Raw genomic sequence first — 15728 nt, forward strand, 5'->3', positions numbered from 1 at the left:
CTACTGTCGTAAGTTTCGTCGTTACTGACAAAGTTAAACGATTTGGTGTTTCCCGAAACCATAGTTCAAACAAACATTCGCAAGCTGCATCGCAAACTTGTGTGGTTTGAACGACAGGTCAGTGGCTGTCGTTAGAAGCATCGTTCCTTGTTATTATCATATGTAGACTTACGTTGATCATGCTTTTGAACAAAATAAGCAAAAAACACATAGCACAATGTATATCCATCATTCTAAATATATTAACATTTTATTTCACGTCTTAAGGTTTGTAAACAGAATTAAAGCGCTGCATTTGAAACTGCGCATGTGCGGAGAACTACAAGCTTTAAGACCCTGAGGAATCCCTGGGAGGAGTGACGTAAGAGGGAACTTGAGCGTAAATTAAATATCTTTAAAATAAACAACAGATAACTAAATCACGATAACAAAATCAGTCTTCCGATGCAATATGTTATTTACAGCAGTAATCTGACATTAAATCGATTTGCACAGATTAATTAGTACTTCACCTCCCACATGACATCATCAACTATGTTGTTAAACCAAAATGGTTCAAACGACGAATGTGCGACAAAGTTACTATGCTTTTGGGTCATGACAAGGTAGTTCGTTTCTTCAACTATGCATCGTACTATGTTGGTTCAGCAGTGAGTTGCGTCGTTGTTTGGGAAACACACCCTAAATCCGGGACACCATTCACTTCCATAGTATAATTTTTTCCTACTACGGAAGTCAGTGGTGCCCCATAACTGCTTGGTTACAAACATTCTTTAAATTATCTGATTTGTGTTTAGCAAAACTAAGAAATGTATCAAATTTGGAATAACTTGACAGTTAGTAACGATGATTATTTTTGTTGGGGAACTATCCTTTTAAATTTTGTTTAAAGTGTACCAGCACATGATGCAATGTAAAGGCTATTGGCTATTTTAATCATTTTCAAAATCATTTCCACATGCAGTTTTTTATAAAATGTGGAATTTATTTTCTGTTCCCCAATCTTTTAGTTTCCTCTTTTAAAAGAGGAGTTATTTTGGAGGTGTAAATGTTTAATTCTGTGTATGAAATAGTTTTGTGTATGTGTGTGTTTATGCTAATGAGACTACAGAGGAAGACGGCGAGCTGTGTGTCGCTGTTTCTGTGCTCTCCTGTTGAATATTTAGTATTCACTCAGCCGCTTCCTCTAATTACCTGAGAACATGCTAATGAATTCATCAGAATCAGCTGCTAATTGGCCGTTTGAACAACCCAGACTCCTTCAGAAACACGTCTGCCAATCAGAACGCTTGGCCTCATTCAATGATTCCTTATCATTTATGCATTGTATTGCTATGGATAAGGTTTTTTTGCGTTTTCCCCCAAGCCTTCCTTTGTTAAAGACCATTTTCTTAATAGCCTAACACCCACTTTTCGGGCATTAACAGCTTGACGTGTCAGGAATGTTCATTGGCTAGAGTGTATATTTTTCAGGCCAGCTAGATGGTACTTAGCACAGCTCTGTTCTGATTGGCTCATTCAGTTTCTACAACTGGCACCCATTAAGCTGCTATGGTAACCAAGTCTCATTATTTCAGCGGTGCCCTGTTGGGAATGGCAGACAGTCGGAAAGGTCAGGATGGTGACATCACCTCAGCCGGAGCTAATCTTATTTGGTTTGTGAATCCTGCTGTAATATGACTCCGCTGCCAAAAACGGACAGGAAAACAAAAGAGGAAGAGAAATAAATAGAAATTTTCACTTCGCCAATTTGCGTTCGACCTTAAAAACATGATTCTTCTGTGAAGACTGTCTCATCAGTTTCGTAGTGTCTTCAGACTTGTTTTCTTTGCTTATGAGTTGCATGTGTGTGTGCACGTGTCTGTTTATGAAAGTGTTTTCTTGCATATTTGTGTCTCATTGGAATAGAGCGTAATGAATATGGAAAGGCGGTAGGGAGAGATAATTAAAGTGGAGATGGCTTTGCTCTGGTCTGCAGGTGGCTTGAAAAACAGTTTCTGTTCACCAGAAATCGAAACAATCTCGCTATTAAAGGAAAAGTTTACCCAAAACTGATATTCTGTTGTTTACTGTATTATTAAGTTAATCAAGTCAGATGTAGCACTTTTTTACAATGTTGCATTGCTTCAAAGCAGCTTTACATGAAAGCTGAAGAAAAGAAGCCATAAAGAATGGGAATGTTATTCAAATATAGCATGAAGAATAGAGTATGAAGAGCCAGAGTTGACTTTCTTCAACTTCAGCTGTTCAGAGCGCTCCTGCAAAAACACGTGGCACGGCAGGCGTCAAAAACGTGAGGCGTTCGGCACTGCCCATAGAAAACCATTCAAAAAAAAGGCGTCTCCCACTGCCATAAACTGGTGGGTTGACAGGTATGCTAATAGATAGATTATAATCATGCCCAAATGGAATCCGCGCCCGCAGATTTCTGTGGATTTAATGCGCGTCATTGCTTGTGCATTTAGCAAAAATACCGCGGTTTCACAGTGTTCCGGTATTGCAATTGCAACACTACAATTTGTTATTTTTAAATGCCTTTAATGCCTTTAAATTATAATATGCTTTCAAAAAAGATATAATATTTTCGTAATGTATATTAAATATAAACATCAAATCAATCACATGATTTAATAAATTTTGTATAAATACAGCTCATACCTTGGAGACGGTATTACAGAATGTTTTAGTGGTTTTGAAACCTTGACTGTTTAAAACCTCGGTATACTGAAACCGGTAACCAGCCCATGCCTATTTGTGAGCAGTAGCCATCATTGACAAGCACACTTAAACTGTGACCATTTTTAATTATAGAGAGCACAAACCACTTAATAATTTAGATAAAAATGAAACTTACCACGGATGTAAGGAGATCTCAATTGACTCTGTCGTCTATGTGACGCGACAGTCAGCGCTTAGCACATTATCATTTCAAATCCGTTTACAAGACGAATGCTATATCCTGCTATAATATATAACACTATAAACAATAATATATGTCATTTTATACAAAATATAATTCTATCTTGACATGCACATTATCTGGTTCATGTTGGTCCAGTTTAATTTAGATGACTCATTGATGTGGTGTATTCATTTTCATTGTACGCCTTAAAAAAGTATTTATTTTAGATGAAATTTTGTCATATTTACAGCTTAAATTCTTATGATTTAAAATCATTCTGCAGAATTCCGCAGATTTTTCCAAAGAATTTCCGCAGAAAAAGCAAAAAAGTCAGCCAATTCCGTCTGGCCCTGATTATAATCTAATAAAATAGTATATACTAATTTTTAGTTGAAACGACCCTTAAAAGAAAAATTTCAGTGACAATTGTTATTTTCCATATACCAACCGAATACCAAGATTTTAGAGCATACAGAAGGGCCAATGCGTGACTTAAAGGGACACTCCCCTAGAGTTAAACATTTGATTTTTATCCTTTTGGAATCCATTCAGCTGATCTCCGGGTCTGGCACTAGCACTTTTAGCATAGCTTAGCATAATCTATTGAATCTGATTAGACCATTAGCATTGCGCTAAAAAATAACCAAAGAGTTTGATATTTTATCCCATTTAAAACTTGACTCTTCTGTTGTTACATCGTGTACTAAGACCAATAGAAAATTAAAAGTTTTGATTTTCTAGGCAGATATGGCTAGGAACTATATTCTCATTCTGGCGTAATAATCAAGGACTTTGCTGCTGTAACATGACTGCAGCAGGTGTATTGATATTACGCATTGCCCGAAAATAGTCCCCTTGGTTACTTTCAATAACAGGAGACTATTTTCGGCTGCTGCATAATATCACTATTGAATATCAGCTGAATGGATTCCAAAACAGTAAAAATCATACGTTTAATTCTAGGGGATCTGGAAAAAGAGCATATTTTCAAAAAACTGGAGTGTCCCTTTAAGAAGATTTATATGATGGAGAATAGAGCATATGGTGTGTTTATTTTTTTCTTTGTGTCCACATATGAAAAGTGTAAACGTTGTTCAAACTTTCTATGTGTTCATAGAAATAAGAACATCATAACAGCTGTAATAATGTAAATGATAACAGAATTTTTTTTGAATGAACTATTCCTATAACAGTAAGCCCTTACTTAAAACACATACCCTTACCCTGTTAACAGACGTTTCCTGAGCTGAAACATTTCCAGCAGTGATTATCCTTTTCACTGTAGTACTGGGTTTAATCAGTGTCTGGGAAAGTGGCCTGTAGAGTTTTACCCTGAAGCATTTTGAGCTTTTTCAAGTTTCTCTTGCCGCCTTTGTCTCTCTGTCTTGGATGGATGTGAACTGCCTCTCACCCCACATACCATCATATTCAGATCACACACAGTCGGGCCCTGTGGGTCCTTTTTATCGGCACATTGAAGCTGTGTGTGTATGTGTGTGTGCGCGCGCAATCTCATTGTGTTTGTATGTGTGTGCTGTTGATATTTTTGTAAAACACAGTGGGGTAAAAGTCTGAGTACACAGTGAAAATCAGGGTTTCAAAACCGCATTTTAACCTAAAAATAAACTTTGTTTTAAGGTTAAGAAAATTGAAAACATATAATCATTTTGATGTAAACAAACATAAATATTTAGGTTTCAAGTTTTTGCCAGGCCAAAATGATTGACAAAACTATTTTTATATCAGATTTTCTCACTTTCTTTAAAACACACAAATGAAACATTGCTTGGCTCCCTCTTTGATAGGGTTGTGTTCTTATACAAGACGTCTTTACGACAGCCTTAGATGCCACATCCTCGGACCCTCTGATACATATTGGCCATGGCTTGCTGTAAATTTCAAGCTGTATTCTGATTGGCGGTGCAAAAACCATCAGACACAACTAAACAAGCTCAAAGTCTTAACCTCCTAAGACCTGAGCTTTGGTTTGGCTTGTATTTTAGATTTCTTCCAGCTATTTGGGGTTAGGAATAACCAATACATATAGCAACCAAATATTTTTCTTTGAACATGAAGGAATATTATTGTCCACATTTGTGTACAACAGGTTCTAGTTAGACAGAATTAAGTATTATAGTACAAACAACAAAAAATGTGATGTCCACATATGTGGACACACCAGGGGTCTCATTTATAAAACTGTGCGTAAAATCCTTACTAAAAGTCTACATACGCACAAAAGCCAAAATATTAAGACTTATAAAACAAAGCATTGTTCCCTTTATAAATCACAGATCACCTGAATCATGAAAAATCCTCAAATCCCACCCTAGAAGCCCATTCCCATCAAGTTTGTGTTTTTATAGATCACAACAAGATTTGGGTGTGAACCAGCAACGCATGTTTCCAGCCCTGTTTTGTGCGTATGCACACTTTATTAAATAAGACCCCAGGTCTTAGGAGGTTAAGGATTTATAGAAAATATAGGGTTTGAATAGGAACCAAACAAAAAAATCACAAATTAAGCATTCTCAAGTGAAGCTGGGACACATGGAGCATACCATATTAAGCATAATATGCAAGTAAAGTATACACTTTAAAAATGCTGGCTTATTTTGAACCCAGCTCTTGGTCAAAAAATTATGAACCCAACCTTCTGCGTTGTAATTGAACCTATGCTGGGTTGTTTTAACCCATTGTTGGGTCAAATATAAAAAAATTCTGAGTTATTTTTTTTTGTATTTTTCACGTCTAGCGCCCATAGAGGCCACAAGCACCGCAGCACTGTCGCAAAGGAAAAGAAGACAACTCTTTAGGTCACAAAGTCCGAGGTGTACCTTCCAGCATGTCATATGAATATCATTTCATGGGTTTTATTTTTTTCAAATGCCAAAAGATCGCGTAGCTCATGTTTACAAGCCAGTTGTAACGGTGGTCCCTTGGTTAAAGTTAATATAAAAAAAATCCTTCAAGAGGAATCAATCCCGGGTCGCCCATGTCGTAGATCCGTGACACTACTACGACGCCACAGAGTCGCATGATAGAAGTCACTCTCTACACCCCCAAGTAGCCTCCAGCAACATTCACGTTCAGAAAAGAAATTATTAGTCTTCAAATGCCAGACAGGACTTATATATATATGCAAGCAATATAACATTACTTACTAGTCCAAAAGCATGACGGCCAGTTCAGCATCGATCAGGAACCCCTCCTCCTTTTTTAGTTCACCCCAGCGAGGAACGCCGGACCAATATTTTGATCCTCGTCCTTCTTTTTATTCTGTCACTCCCCCGTTTTCTCTTTTTGGTCTCCTCCGACAAAACCTTAGGTTTTTTATTTGGGTTGCACCAACAAGGATTAAATTAAGCAGAGTTTAGAGCTGACCTAGGGTTTGTTGATCTCAGTTTAATTTTAATTCGAGTTGTGTTGCACCACTTAAATTTAAACACAGATTAACAAATTATAGATTAAAACTTTAAACTGTATTACAACCTGTGTTGAATTTTCCGGTGTAATTAAACAGCAACAATGTTGACGTTGTCATTCAAAAAGGAAATAAACAGTTTATGCAAAGGTAATGTAACTTTTGTATTATAAATCACCTACATACACCGGTAGGCTAATCTAAAGGTCTGAATCTTTTAAAACAATTAACAGATCAGGAAATATTGTGACAGGAAATATCGCAACGCTCAGATATTGTGATATAATGAACAAGATGTGTCGACGCATTTGTCATGAAGCGCGACCGTGTGTCCGTTCATTCACTGTCCTTCTTCTGGCTGGAGCGCGCGTGACAGATGAGAAGCACACACGAGCATCGGTAGCTGTCACTGGTGCTGTTAATAATCTTTTTGAGCCGCCAAACTCACTTTGTTCAGACGTTATACTAAGCGCATCTTTGAATAGCGCCACCACGCTCGTGGTATGTGTTTCTAATCATTTAGCCAGACATTTAATTGTAAAAAAACATATTTAAACCTCCTCATATGCAAGTTTAAAGTTAATCCCTCACTGAGATTTAAAACAGAGTTTAATGTAATGGAGCAACAGGATTAAAGATAATGTAGGTTTACTGTAAAATGTAAACTTGGATCAAAATGGCAGTTTAAATTAAAGCCTGATTATTTTTAAACAGGTTTAAAGTTTGGTGCAACAGAATTATTAAATAAGCTTTAATTTAAACCAGATTTAGGCATAATCCTTGTTGGTGCAACCCACCCATAGTTGCTGCTTCAGCCATGACAAAAACATCAGGAAAATAAATAGTTGCGCTCTCACGTCCGAATTTGAAGAAGTAGAGGAAGTGACGTATGCCATAAAACAGTCGAATTTTGTAGTTCTTTTTGTGCTCAGGTTACTACCCGAAACCTCAAGTTTAAAAGCACGAGTATAAGCGATACAGACCCCGTCAGGCTAGCGTAGACATGTCATTCAACCTGTTTTAAGACGTTGTACCATCACAAGAGTCTTGAAAATATATTATGAAGGTTGAAAAACTACAAAGTGTCACTTTAAATATTAAAACGAATATAACTTTTTTATCGTTTTTTACATAACCCCATTCTCTTGTAATGTTTGTGCTATATTTTGAAGTGCTTTTTGAACTTTGAACATTGATGAATATGTGTGTATCTGTGTAAAAGATGGTCAGAGAAAAAAAAACTTTTTCACTCATCTCACCTCTTCAGAAGAAAAGATTTAACTGTGAACTGAGTCTTTCCCCCTCAGGGAAAAGTTACCTTGAGAGGATATGGATTTGCCTACAGCGCTCAGAGAGAAAGAGAGAGAGAGAGAGAAAGTGAGCAAAATCAAAAGGGAGTGAATTAGCGGGCAAATGTGAAAGACATTAGGCTTTAACTATAAGAGCAGGTAGCTTAATTAGACATGAAGGAAATGAATGTTTGGTACAGAGACAAAAAGCTGTGATGTATTTCTTGGTAATAATCAGCACAGTTTGGCTTCTCTGCGTGTTTCCACCTCCTGTCGCGTTTACTGCCGCGTGATGAATTTAACACTGAAGAAAAATCAACAGCCCTCTGTTTCTCAGTTAGGCAATTTTACACGTTATTTTCATAAAATGTTAATATTCCAAATTTAGCAATGCTTGAATTGGCTGATTTTTTGGTATAATATTTTGATTTATGCTTTAAAAAAAGCATTTCATTTGCATATGTGACATGTTTGTTAGTTGTATTCATTAAATGTGTGACAGTTCAATTCTTTGCCACGTTTTCCATCATGACTGAATAATGGTTAAAACATTTGTCTATTCCTCACACCGTGACCACTCCCCCTGTAGTACTAAGACTGGTTAACTGACAGCCTGTGTTTGAAGTGTCTCTAAACAGCTGAAGCTGGTGGTAGGGTCCCCAATGACAGCCTAATTATTGCCTTTATTTATCCATGTGCCGGTTTCGGCTCAGATTGGCTTCCTCTTTGATAGTGTCTGCTCTTCCCGATAGCTTAAAGTGAGGGATTGTGTTGACAGACACGCCTTTCTCTGATGCATCTATACTTCTGGTCACACATATCTTCAGGAATCTAGTCGGCACATCCTCGGACCCTCTGATGCATATTGGACACAAGATGGCAAGGGATTTCTGTAAATGTCAAGCTGTATTCTGATTGCCTGGTGCAAAAAAAGCAAAAACCATTAGAGACACCTGAACAAGGGTTTGAATAGGGTTGACTGTACTGTAATCTCTGCAGGACAAAGAGTTGCTTTAATAGCCCAACTTTAGTCAAAAGTGTCCAGCACAGCGAGATTCTGACATGTTTTGTGTTTTTCATTCTTCTCTGCGCAGACTTTGCATAGGCATAAATTATTCACATGCATTGTATTGATATATGTTGTGTCAGAATGCATTAACGGCGTGTTACGTGTTAATGTGAATGTGAGTTTTAGCGTTCGGGTCTCGCAGGACTCGATCTTAATGAGGCAGCAGAATAGATGTGCGGGAACCGCGTGCCAAAGCACTAACATTAAATAGCTGCAGTCTAATAAGATAAATACAGTAATTAAGTTATGAGAGTGCTGCATCCACGCACAAATGCGCAGCCAGAGGACATACAGTAAACCGTGGGATAGCTTGTCCTTTCTCATCTGGTTCTTTACATTTAGAATAATGCACTCCTGTGCTCTGAGAGCTGGCTCTTATTCAGAACCGGTTCCATAAATAATTAAATATGCTGGAAGCAGTTTTTAATGATGTTTGGTTATAACTTTGTTGTTAATGTTGTGTGAATTGTGAGTTTGCAATGTGTATTGAGAGAGAGAGAGAAAGTGATTGAGCACAACAAAATAATGAAAAGACAATAAGATGACACATCACGCATTGTCCTGGAAAACAAACATACACAAACAAATGACTCTTCTTAGTTGGTTCTTTTTAATGAATCACAAAACTATTTGGCTAGAGTGGGTCTTGTTTACTGAAAGAATTGCATTTGTCATGTCCGACATGAAATTCTACCAAAGTTGTATATTGTCATGCCCGATGTGAAATATAATATAGTACTGTTTTTGAATTATGTGAGCTTGAAAATCAATGCAATTACTTGTTGTTTATATGACAATATGTAATTAAAGATGCGCATTCAGAGTTTCTCGTGATAAATGTTACTTTAATTAATCCGATTTATAATCTGCTTTGTTTGTAAGAGTTTCTGGTTTTGATTATTTGCATACAAGGGTCATATACTAAACAACATTTTCTGATATGGTTATGTTTCACATCATAGAAGACAACATTAGTCATGTGAACCATGTGCCTCACTTGTCAAATATGAGCCTGACTTTTTTGCTTTTTTGCACTATTTTCATCTTCTAGGTTTAAAATCTAAATCAGGTTTGTGATATGACGATGTACTATACAGTAGTACACAGATGATGCATCAGTGTCTCATAATTATTCATGGGACAGCGTGTTTTTATCCAATGAGAAGATGTTTTGCTTAATTTTTCATTACAGCATGTGAGGTGTTCACAGGTCAAAACCGTTTGTTTCTGTGGTATAAGAGGATACGTACGTTGCATGGGTTTTCCCCTGATGCTGTCAGGGCTAGACTCGGTTTGGCTGCGGGCAGTTGGTTGGCAGGCCATCAGCTTCTAACACATACATTTTTTTTTAGGAAAGCTTTAAGAATTGGAGACAGATGGGCTTCGACCTTGCTCATGAAGGCAGTTTGCATCTAAGCAGGGATGCCGTTTGATGTCTTGCAGTATGATGTCCTGCTTGGCTTTAGTTTTAATAAAACATTCATTATGTAAAGTTCCTTTATGTTTTGTAATACCGCTGTTGCAGCATATGATTCGTCCACTTTTCACCGCATCCATACCCATTTAAGTTGCATTTTTCGAAACGATAGTGAGACTGGAGATGAAAGAGGGAGCATTTAATTCAAGAAATAGGAAGAAAAATTTGTAGAATTAAAATCCTGTGAAAAGTAGTAGTGTTTTAGGAGCAGTTATTTTTGTAAGTAATAGAAGAATTACCACTGGTTACAGTAAGGAACTAAAAACATTAAAGTCAGAGCTAGAATTTTTACATTGCTTATGATTCCCATCTGTTCTCTTTAGTAGTACACACTTGCATACTTACGGTTTTGGTTACAGTTATTACCTTTATGTTTTTGTCGGACTAAATAGCAGCTTGAATGTAATCTTTATATCAGTGACTAAACATGACATGTTTTTTCATCCATGACTCATTTGGTCAATCTGTTTCCTTTTGTGTATCCGTGGGAATGTTGTAAGATCAGGTAGATGTGCTGAGTGAGTGTTTTTGTGATATGTCTGAGTGGACAGAAACTGTTAAGAAAGCTCTGCATTAGTCAGGACTGATTACACAAATAAAACTGTGTGTGGTGTCTCACCTGTCTGATGTCTACCACTTCTCAGGTGGAAGTCTGTGAAACATGTGTGTGTATGTGTGTGACAACCTGAATACAGGGTGCAGAATTAATCGGTATAAAATAAAATGTACCGCACCTCAAACTGTTGCACCGAATGTTTGGCATCCTAAACTATTCGCCCAAAAATAGCAAAAAAGCATCTCTCTTAGGCACTGCCGACATGCTTGCTGCAATTACTGTTTAAAGCGTGCGCGCCTTTCACTTTACCCTGGTTGCTATTTGATCATGAAAAACATTATTGTTCGGTTAAAAAGCCTTTTCATTTCTTTTTTGCTATTTTCTTCCAAATTGTTTTGTTTGCCGAACATTCTGTGCATCCCTAAAGTAATAGGAATGACGCCTGACTTAGCCATTGGCAGGTTTGGCAGAAGGTAAATATTGGCCCTGCATTTAACAGCTTATTACAGATTTGATACAGTAAACCTTTAGACACTTGTTGGATAAACTCATGCAGATATTCTAACACTTTTTTCGGTTTGTTGAGAAAACAACTTTTTCTAGTGGCAGTGGCAGTCAGTGACTTGGCAACCGCGTGTGTTGGTTGGACTCTGTTTGAAAACAAGCGGAAAGATCGAAGCGCTGGTGGGCGGTGAATCATCCACCCCGCTTATGCTCTGAATATCAGGGTGGAGGTGGAACGAACGAGGGAGGTGTTATGGGCAGAACTGTGGATTTGAATGTGGTCTGGGTGGCTAAACCCCACAGACAGGTGTGAATCCCCTTTTTATTACACCTTTAGTTTTATGGACTTTGGGCTTCTATTGTTTTTTTATTAATTTCAGTGTGATCATTTGTTTTTGTGTGTATTTAGTTGTTTGGTGTAGTTATTTTTTTCTCCTAGGGGGTTTTTCAACCCGGGGAGGCAGCCTTCTTGGGCTTAACTTAGCACCCTCTTCTATACGTTACATTATACGCTCACTTATAATGTTGATTCATAGCCGCAGCAAATTTAGCTGCTTATGCTATCGTGTATTATGTTGTGCTATCTGTCGATTTTCTGTGCTTTTCACTGCTTCTATTAATGTAAAGCTGCTTTGAAACAATTACCAATTGTGAAAAGCGCTATATAAATAAAATTGAATTGAATTGAATTATTTGATTACATTTACATTTTACACATTTGACAGACACTTTAATCCAAAGCAACTTGCAGTGCTTTACAAGGTACACATTTTATCAATATAGCCCTTTTCAAACAGACATTACGTAAAATACACAAAAGATGCACCCGGGATTTGTCCGGGATCGTTTGATTTTTGGTTCATTCACACTGCCTATGATTTTCCGGAATCTGTATGTGATTCTACACACATAACATAAAGATCCCATGAAGACACGTGAAGTTTTTAAAGGGATAGTTCGGCCAAAAATGATATTAAACCCATGATTTAATTACCCCGAAGCCGTCCGAGATGCATATGTCCATCATTTTTCAGATGAACATATTTTCAGTTATTTTAGAAAATGTCTTATATCTTCCAGCTGCTAAACAGTAAAGTTACAAAGTCCAGTTCCTTCAAGCCCAAAAAATGTGCATATATCCTTCCCCAAAGAAATCCAAACTGCCTCAGGATGACAAATAAAGGTCCTCTGAGAGCAATCCGTGCCGTGTTGTTGCAGAAATATTCACATTTAAATATTTATAAACGAAAATAACTAGCTTCCGATAACGCCGCCATCTTAGACTGTGGCCGGTTGCATAAAACTTTAAGACTAGTCTTGAAAGTTAGTCATGATTTTTTTTCTTCAAGACTGATCATAACTGTTTTAAGTATGTTACATAGAAAGGTAGATTGGTCTAATTTAAGTCCAAATAATAAGACTGATTAGCCCTAACTAATTGCTAGTTAGTCAGAATCATTCTTAAGACGTAGTCTTAACGTCACAGCTATGTTTATACAACCGGCCACAAGAGAGAGTATTAGTGTAAAGTACGCACTTGACTTAGTAATGTATGACAAATGCGGAGGGTGGGGGCACAGTGTAGCAGCAGAAAAACCTCCGTAAACTGCGTACGCTCTCATCTTGAATGCGGACGCGACTAAGATGGTTGCATTACCGGAAGCTAGTTATTTTTTTATACAATTTTAAATGTGGATATTTCTCCAACAAAAGGGTACGTATTACCCTCAGAAGGTCTTTGTTTATCATCGTGGAGCCGTTTGGATTTATTTTGGGAAGGATGGATGCACATTTTTTGGACGTGGACCCCATAATTTTACGTTTGATTAACTGCACGATCTAAAACATTTTCTAAAATAACTAATAATGTGTTGGTCTGAAAAATGATGGACATATGCATCTCAGATGGCTCCGGGGTGAGTAAATCATGGGTTAAATATAATTTTTGGCCGAACTATCCCTTTAAATTCCTGCACTTGGTAGTTTTTTCTCTGTATCGTCTGAAGGTTGCTTATCATCTATTATTTCTCTCTCCAGAAACCACTTGCAATCATTTTTGTTTATGATGAGACTATAAAGGAGTTCATGGGACGCTGTTCTAGTATGCTTCATTCCAGTTTGCAGACATTTCTCATCGTGAATGTTAATGTGCATTTAAAACACGGGCATTTTTGTTTATTATAAGCTCATGAGTGCGTGACATTTCTTGTTGTGAATGTTGATCTGCATGTAAATCCCTTATTTTAAGGAGTTGAACCATAACTTCACTGTTGCAATGACACGCGTGTCCTCACTGAGTTTTCTGGGAATGTTATGGTAATGTTACTTGGTCCTCTTTTAGGGAGCGATCCCAAAACATTTACTGTGTTTGTGTTCACACAAAAGTCGTTCTGCCAATTTTACAGGTATTTTCTGGAACCAAAGTGCTCTGTGAATGAGATTTATGTGTGTTTCCTGGGATTGAACCCACACATTTTGCAACTTCTTAAACTCTGCTGCCACTCAGGGCCAGAGTTATAGACTTTCGAATACAAAAAAAATAAAAAGTGCCTTTTTATTTTTGTGTTTTGAGGACTGATAACACATATAACCATGTTTAGCACTTTCAACAGCGTTTTATGTAATTTCAAAAGATTTCCGGTAAAACAATACCAAACTTTTGTATGTACACCTCTGCATATGGGTATGGGAGGCTTTTGAATTTGGGTAGGCCAAATCCAGGCGGAAATCCCCAAAATAACCTCAGAGCGTGACTGCTACACCAACAGGAATCTGTTCATTCATTTATTCGTTAATTTGTTAATTCATTCTTTTGTATGTTCATTGCTATTGTTGTTTGCACCAAAGCCTGTGATAATGTTGTGTGTTACCTGCAGGACTTTTTAAAACTTGCATTAATTGAATAAGTAATTTTCACGTAGTGATCATTGTGTGCATACACTGTATTGGAAGTTCATAATAAGCAACCCCATATACATCAGCCTAAATCCATGCAATATGTGGAATATACATGCACAAACAAGTTCAATGGTGTGATTTCACCAGTGTGTGTTTTAGATCTTACACATCTCCCGGTGTGTGTGTGTGTGTGCCTCTGCTTACTGTGACATTGATACAGTGCCTTGACGCTCTATGATGCGGCGCTCGGCTGGGCGGCGGTGGCTTTCGTACACAGGCACACATGAGGAATGACCTCCGGTGAGTGCAGAAAATGGAGACGGGTGCAGGACTCAGTCATTGGTGCAGAAATGATGCATGTTAACAGAAGATCTCTACTGACTGGTCTGGTCCCTGCAGTGATTTAGGAACTCCCCAGAGTACACACATACGCTATAGATAGTCTCTACTCTGTTTTCCTAGATAAATGTGATTTGCAAACAGTGATCATTCATCGGATCTCTCTCTTTTTCTCTCTCTCTCAGATTTGGAAAGAAGAAAGAAGAGAAGTGCAAGACGGATACAAAAATGAATGTGCAGAAGCAGATGTCAGAAATTCTGAGTGAGGAAGAGTTGGAAAGGATGAAGGAGGAAAGAGAAAGGTGAGATTGATAACTCTTTCATCTTATTACATTGCAATTCAAAGACTACAAAACGTAGTAAGCTGCCTTGCTATGGTCTACACAGCCAGCTGTCTTCTGGACCCGGGGCTTTTATATCTCATAAACAGATTAAGATGGAATATGTGATGTTCATACGTGGGGTTTGGAAAGTACCACTTGTTATTATCAAAAGCTTATCAGACTAACCAAAATATGTATTGAACTAATAAACAAGGACCCGAGATATGTAAACGTATGGCACACAAATGGAATTCATTATAGTGTACAAATCTCATAATAGTAGAAACTTTGGAAAAAAATAATAAGCTAATATAATATGCCAACCAATACAAAATACATGCAAAAATGGGTAAAACTGTTTAATTTTTAATCAGATTGATCTTTTTCATTGATACATTTTTAATTATGTAGGAATTATAATCAACATTTCTTTTGAGTTATCTGTTAGATTTTTCCACAAATTGTGGAAGTGTATTATTTTCCGGAATCTGTGCGTGCATTCACACACGTGCCGTAAAGATCGGCTAAAGACATTTGATGTATTTAAAGTCCTGCACTTTTTTGTTTGCTTATTATCCATGATTTCTCTTAACTTCTTGTTGCAATGACATGCACGTCCTAACTACAGCACGCCCCTTATGACATTGTTTCTGCCTCTTGTTCACACAGAATGAATATTTCGTCAATGTTACTAGGTTCTCTTTATGGGAGCGATCCTAGAACATTTATGCAACGTGTTTGTGTTCACAAAGAAGCCTCTCTTGCAACTTTATGGACATTTTCTGGGACCAAAGTGCTGTGTGAATGGCATTTAAGAATATGGCCAAGCTACCCAACTGTATATGTTTATAGGCACAACCTTTCATCTGATGAGCATGTGTTTTTAGTTAATTTTTTACGAATGTTGAGCAACAGCTTTCAAGGAAAGTTGACAAGTTGTGAGGACA

At 37.4% G+C, this 15728-nt stretch overlaps 1 protein-coding gene across 4 annotated transcripts in view; it reads left to right on the forward strand.

The window, feature by feature from the left end:
• Positions 1-15728, forward strand: part of pard3bb (par-3 family cell polarity regulator beta b) — a 441444-nt gene that overhangs the window by 333292 nt on the left and 92424 nt on the right. For all 4 annotated transcript variants that reach the window (XM_055215428.2, XM_055215427.2, XM_055215429.2 and 1 more), the window contains one exon: positions 14644-14760. In XM_055215428.2, coding sequence (XP_055071403.2) covers positions 14644-14760 — 117 coding nt within the window. The remainder of the gene's footprint in view (positions 1-14643; positions 14761-15728) is intronic.

This window comes from Misgurnus anguillicaudatus, chromosome 17, assembly GCF_027580225.2.
Source record: "Misgurnus anguillicaudatus chromosome 17, ASM2758022v2, whole genome shotgun sequence".
NCBI lineage: Eukaryota > Metazoa > Chordata > Actinopteri > Cypriniformes > Cobitidae > Misgurnus > Misgurnus anguillicaudatus.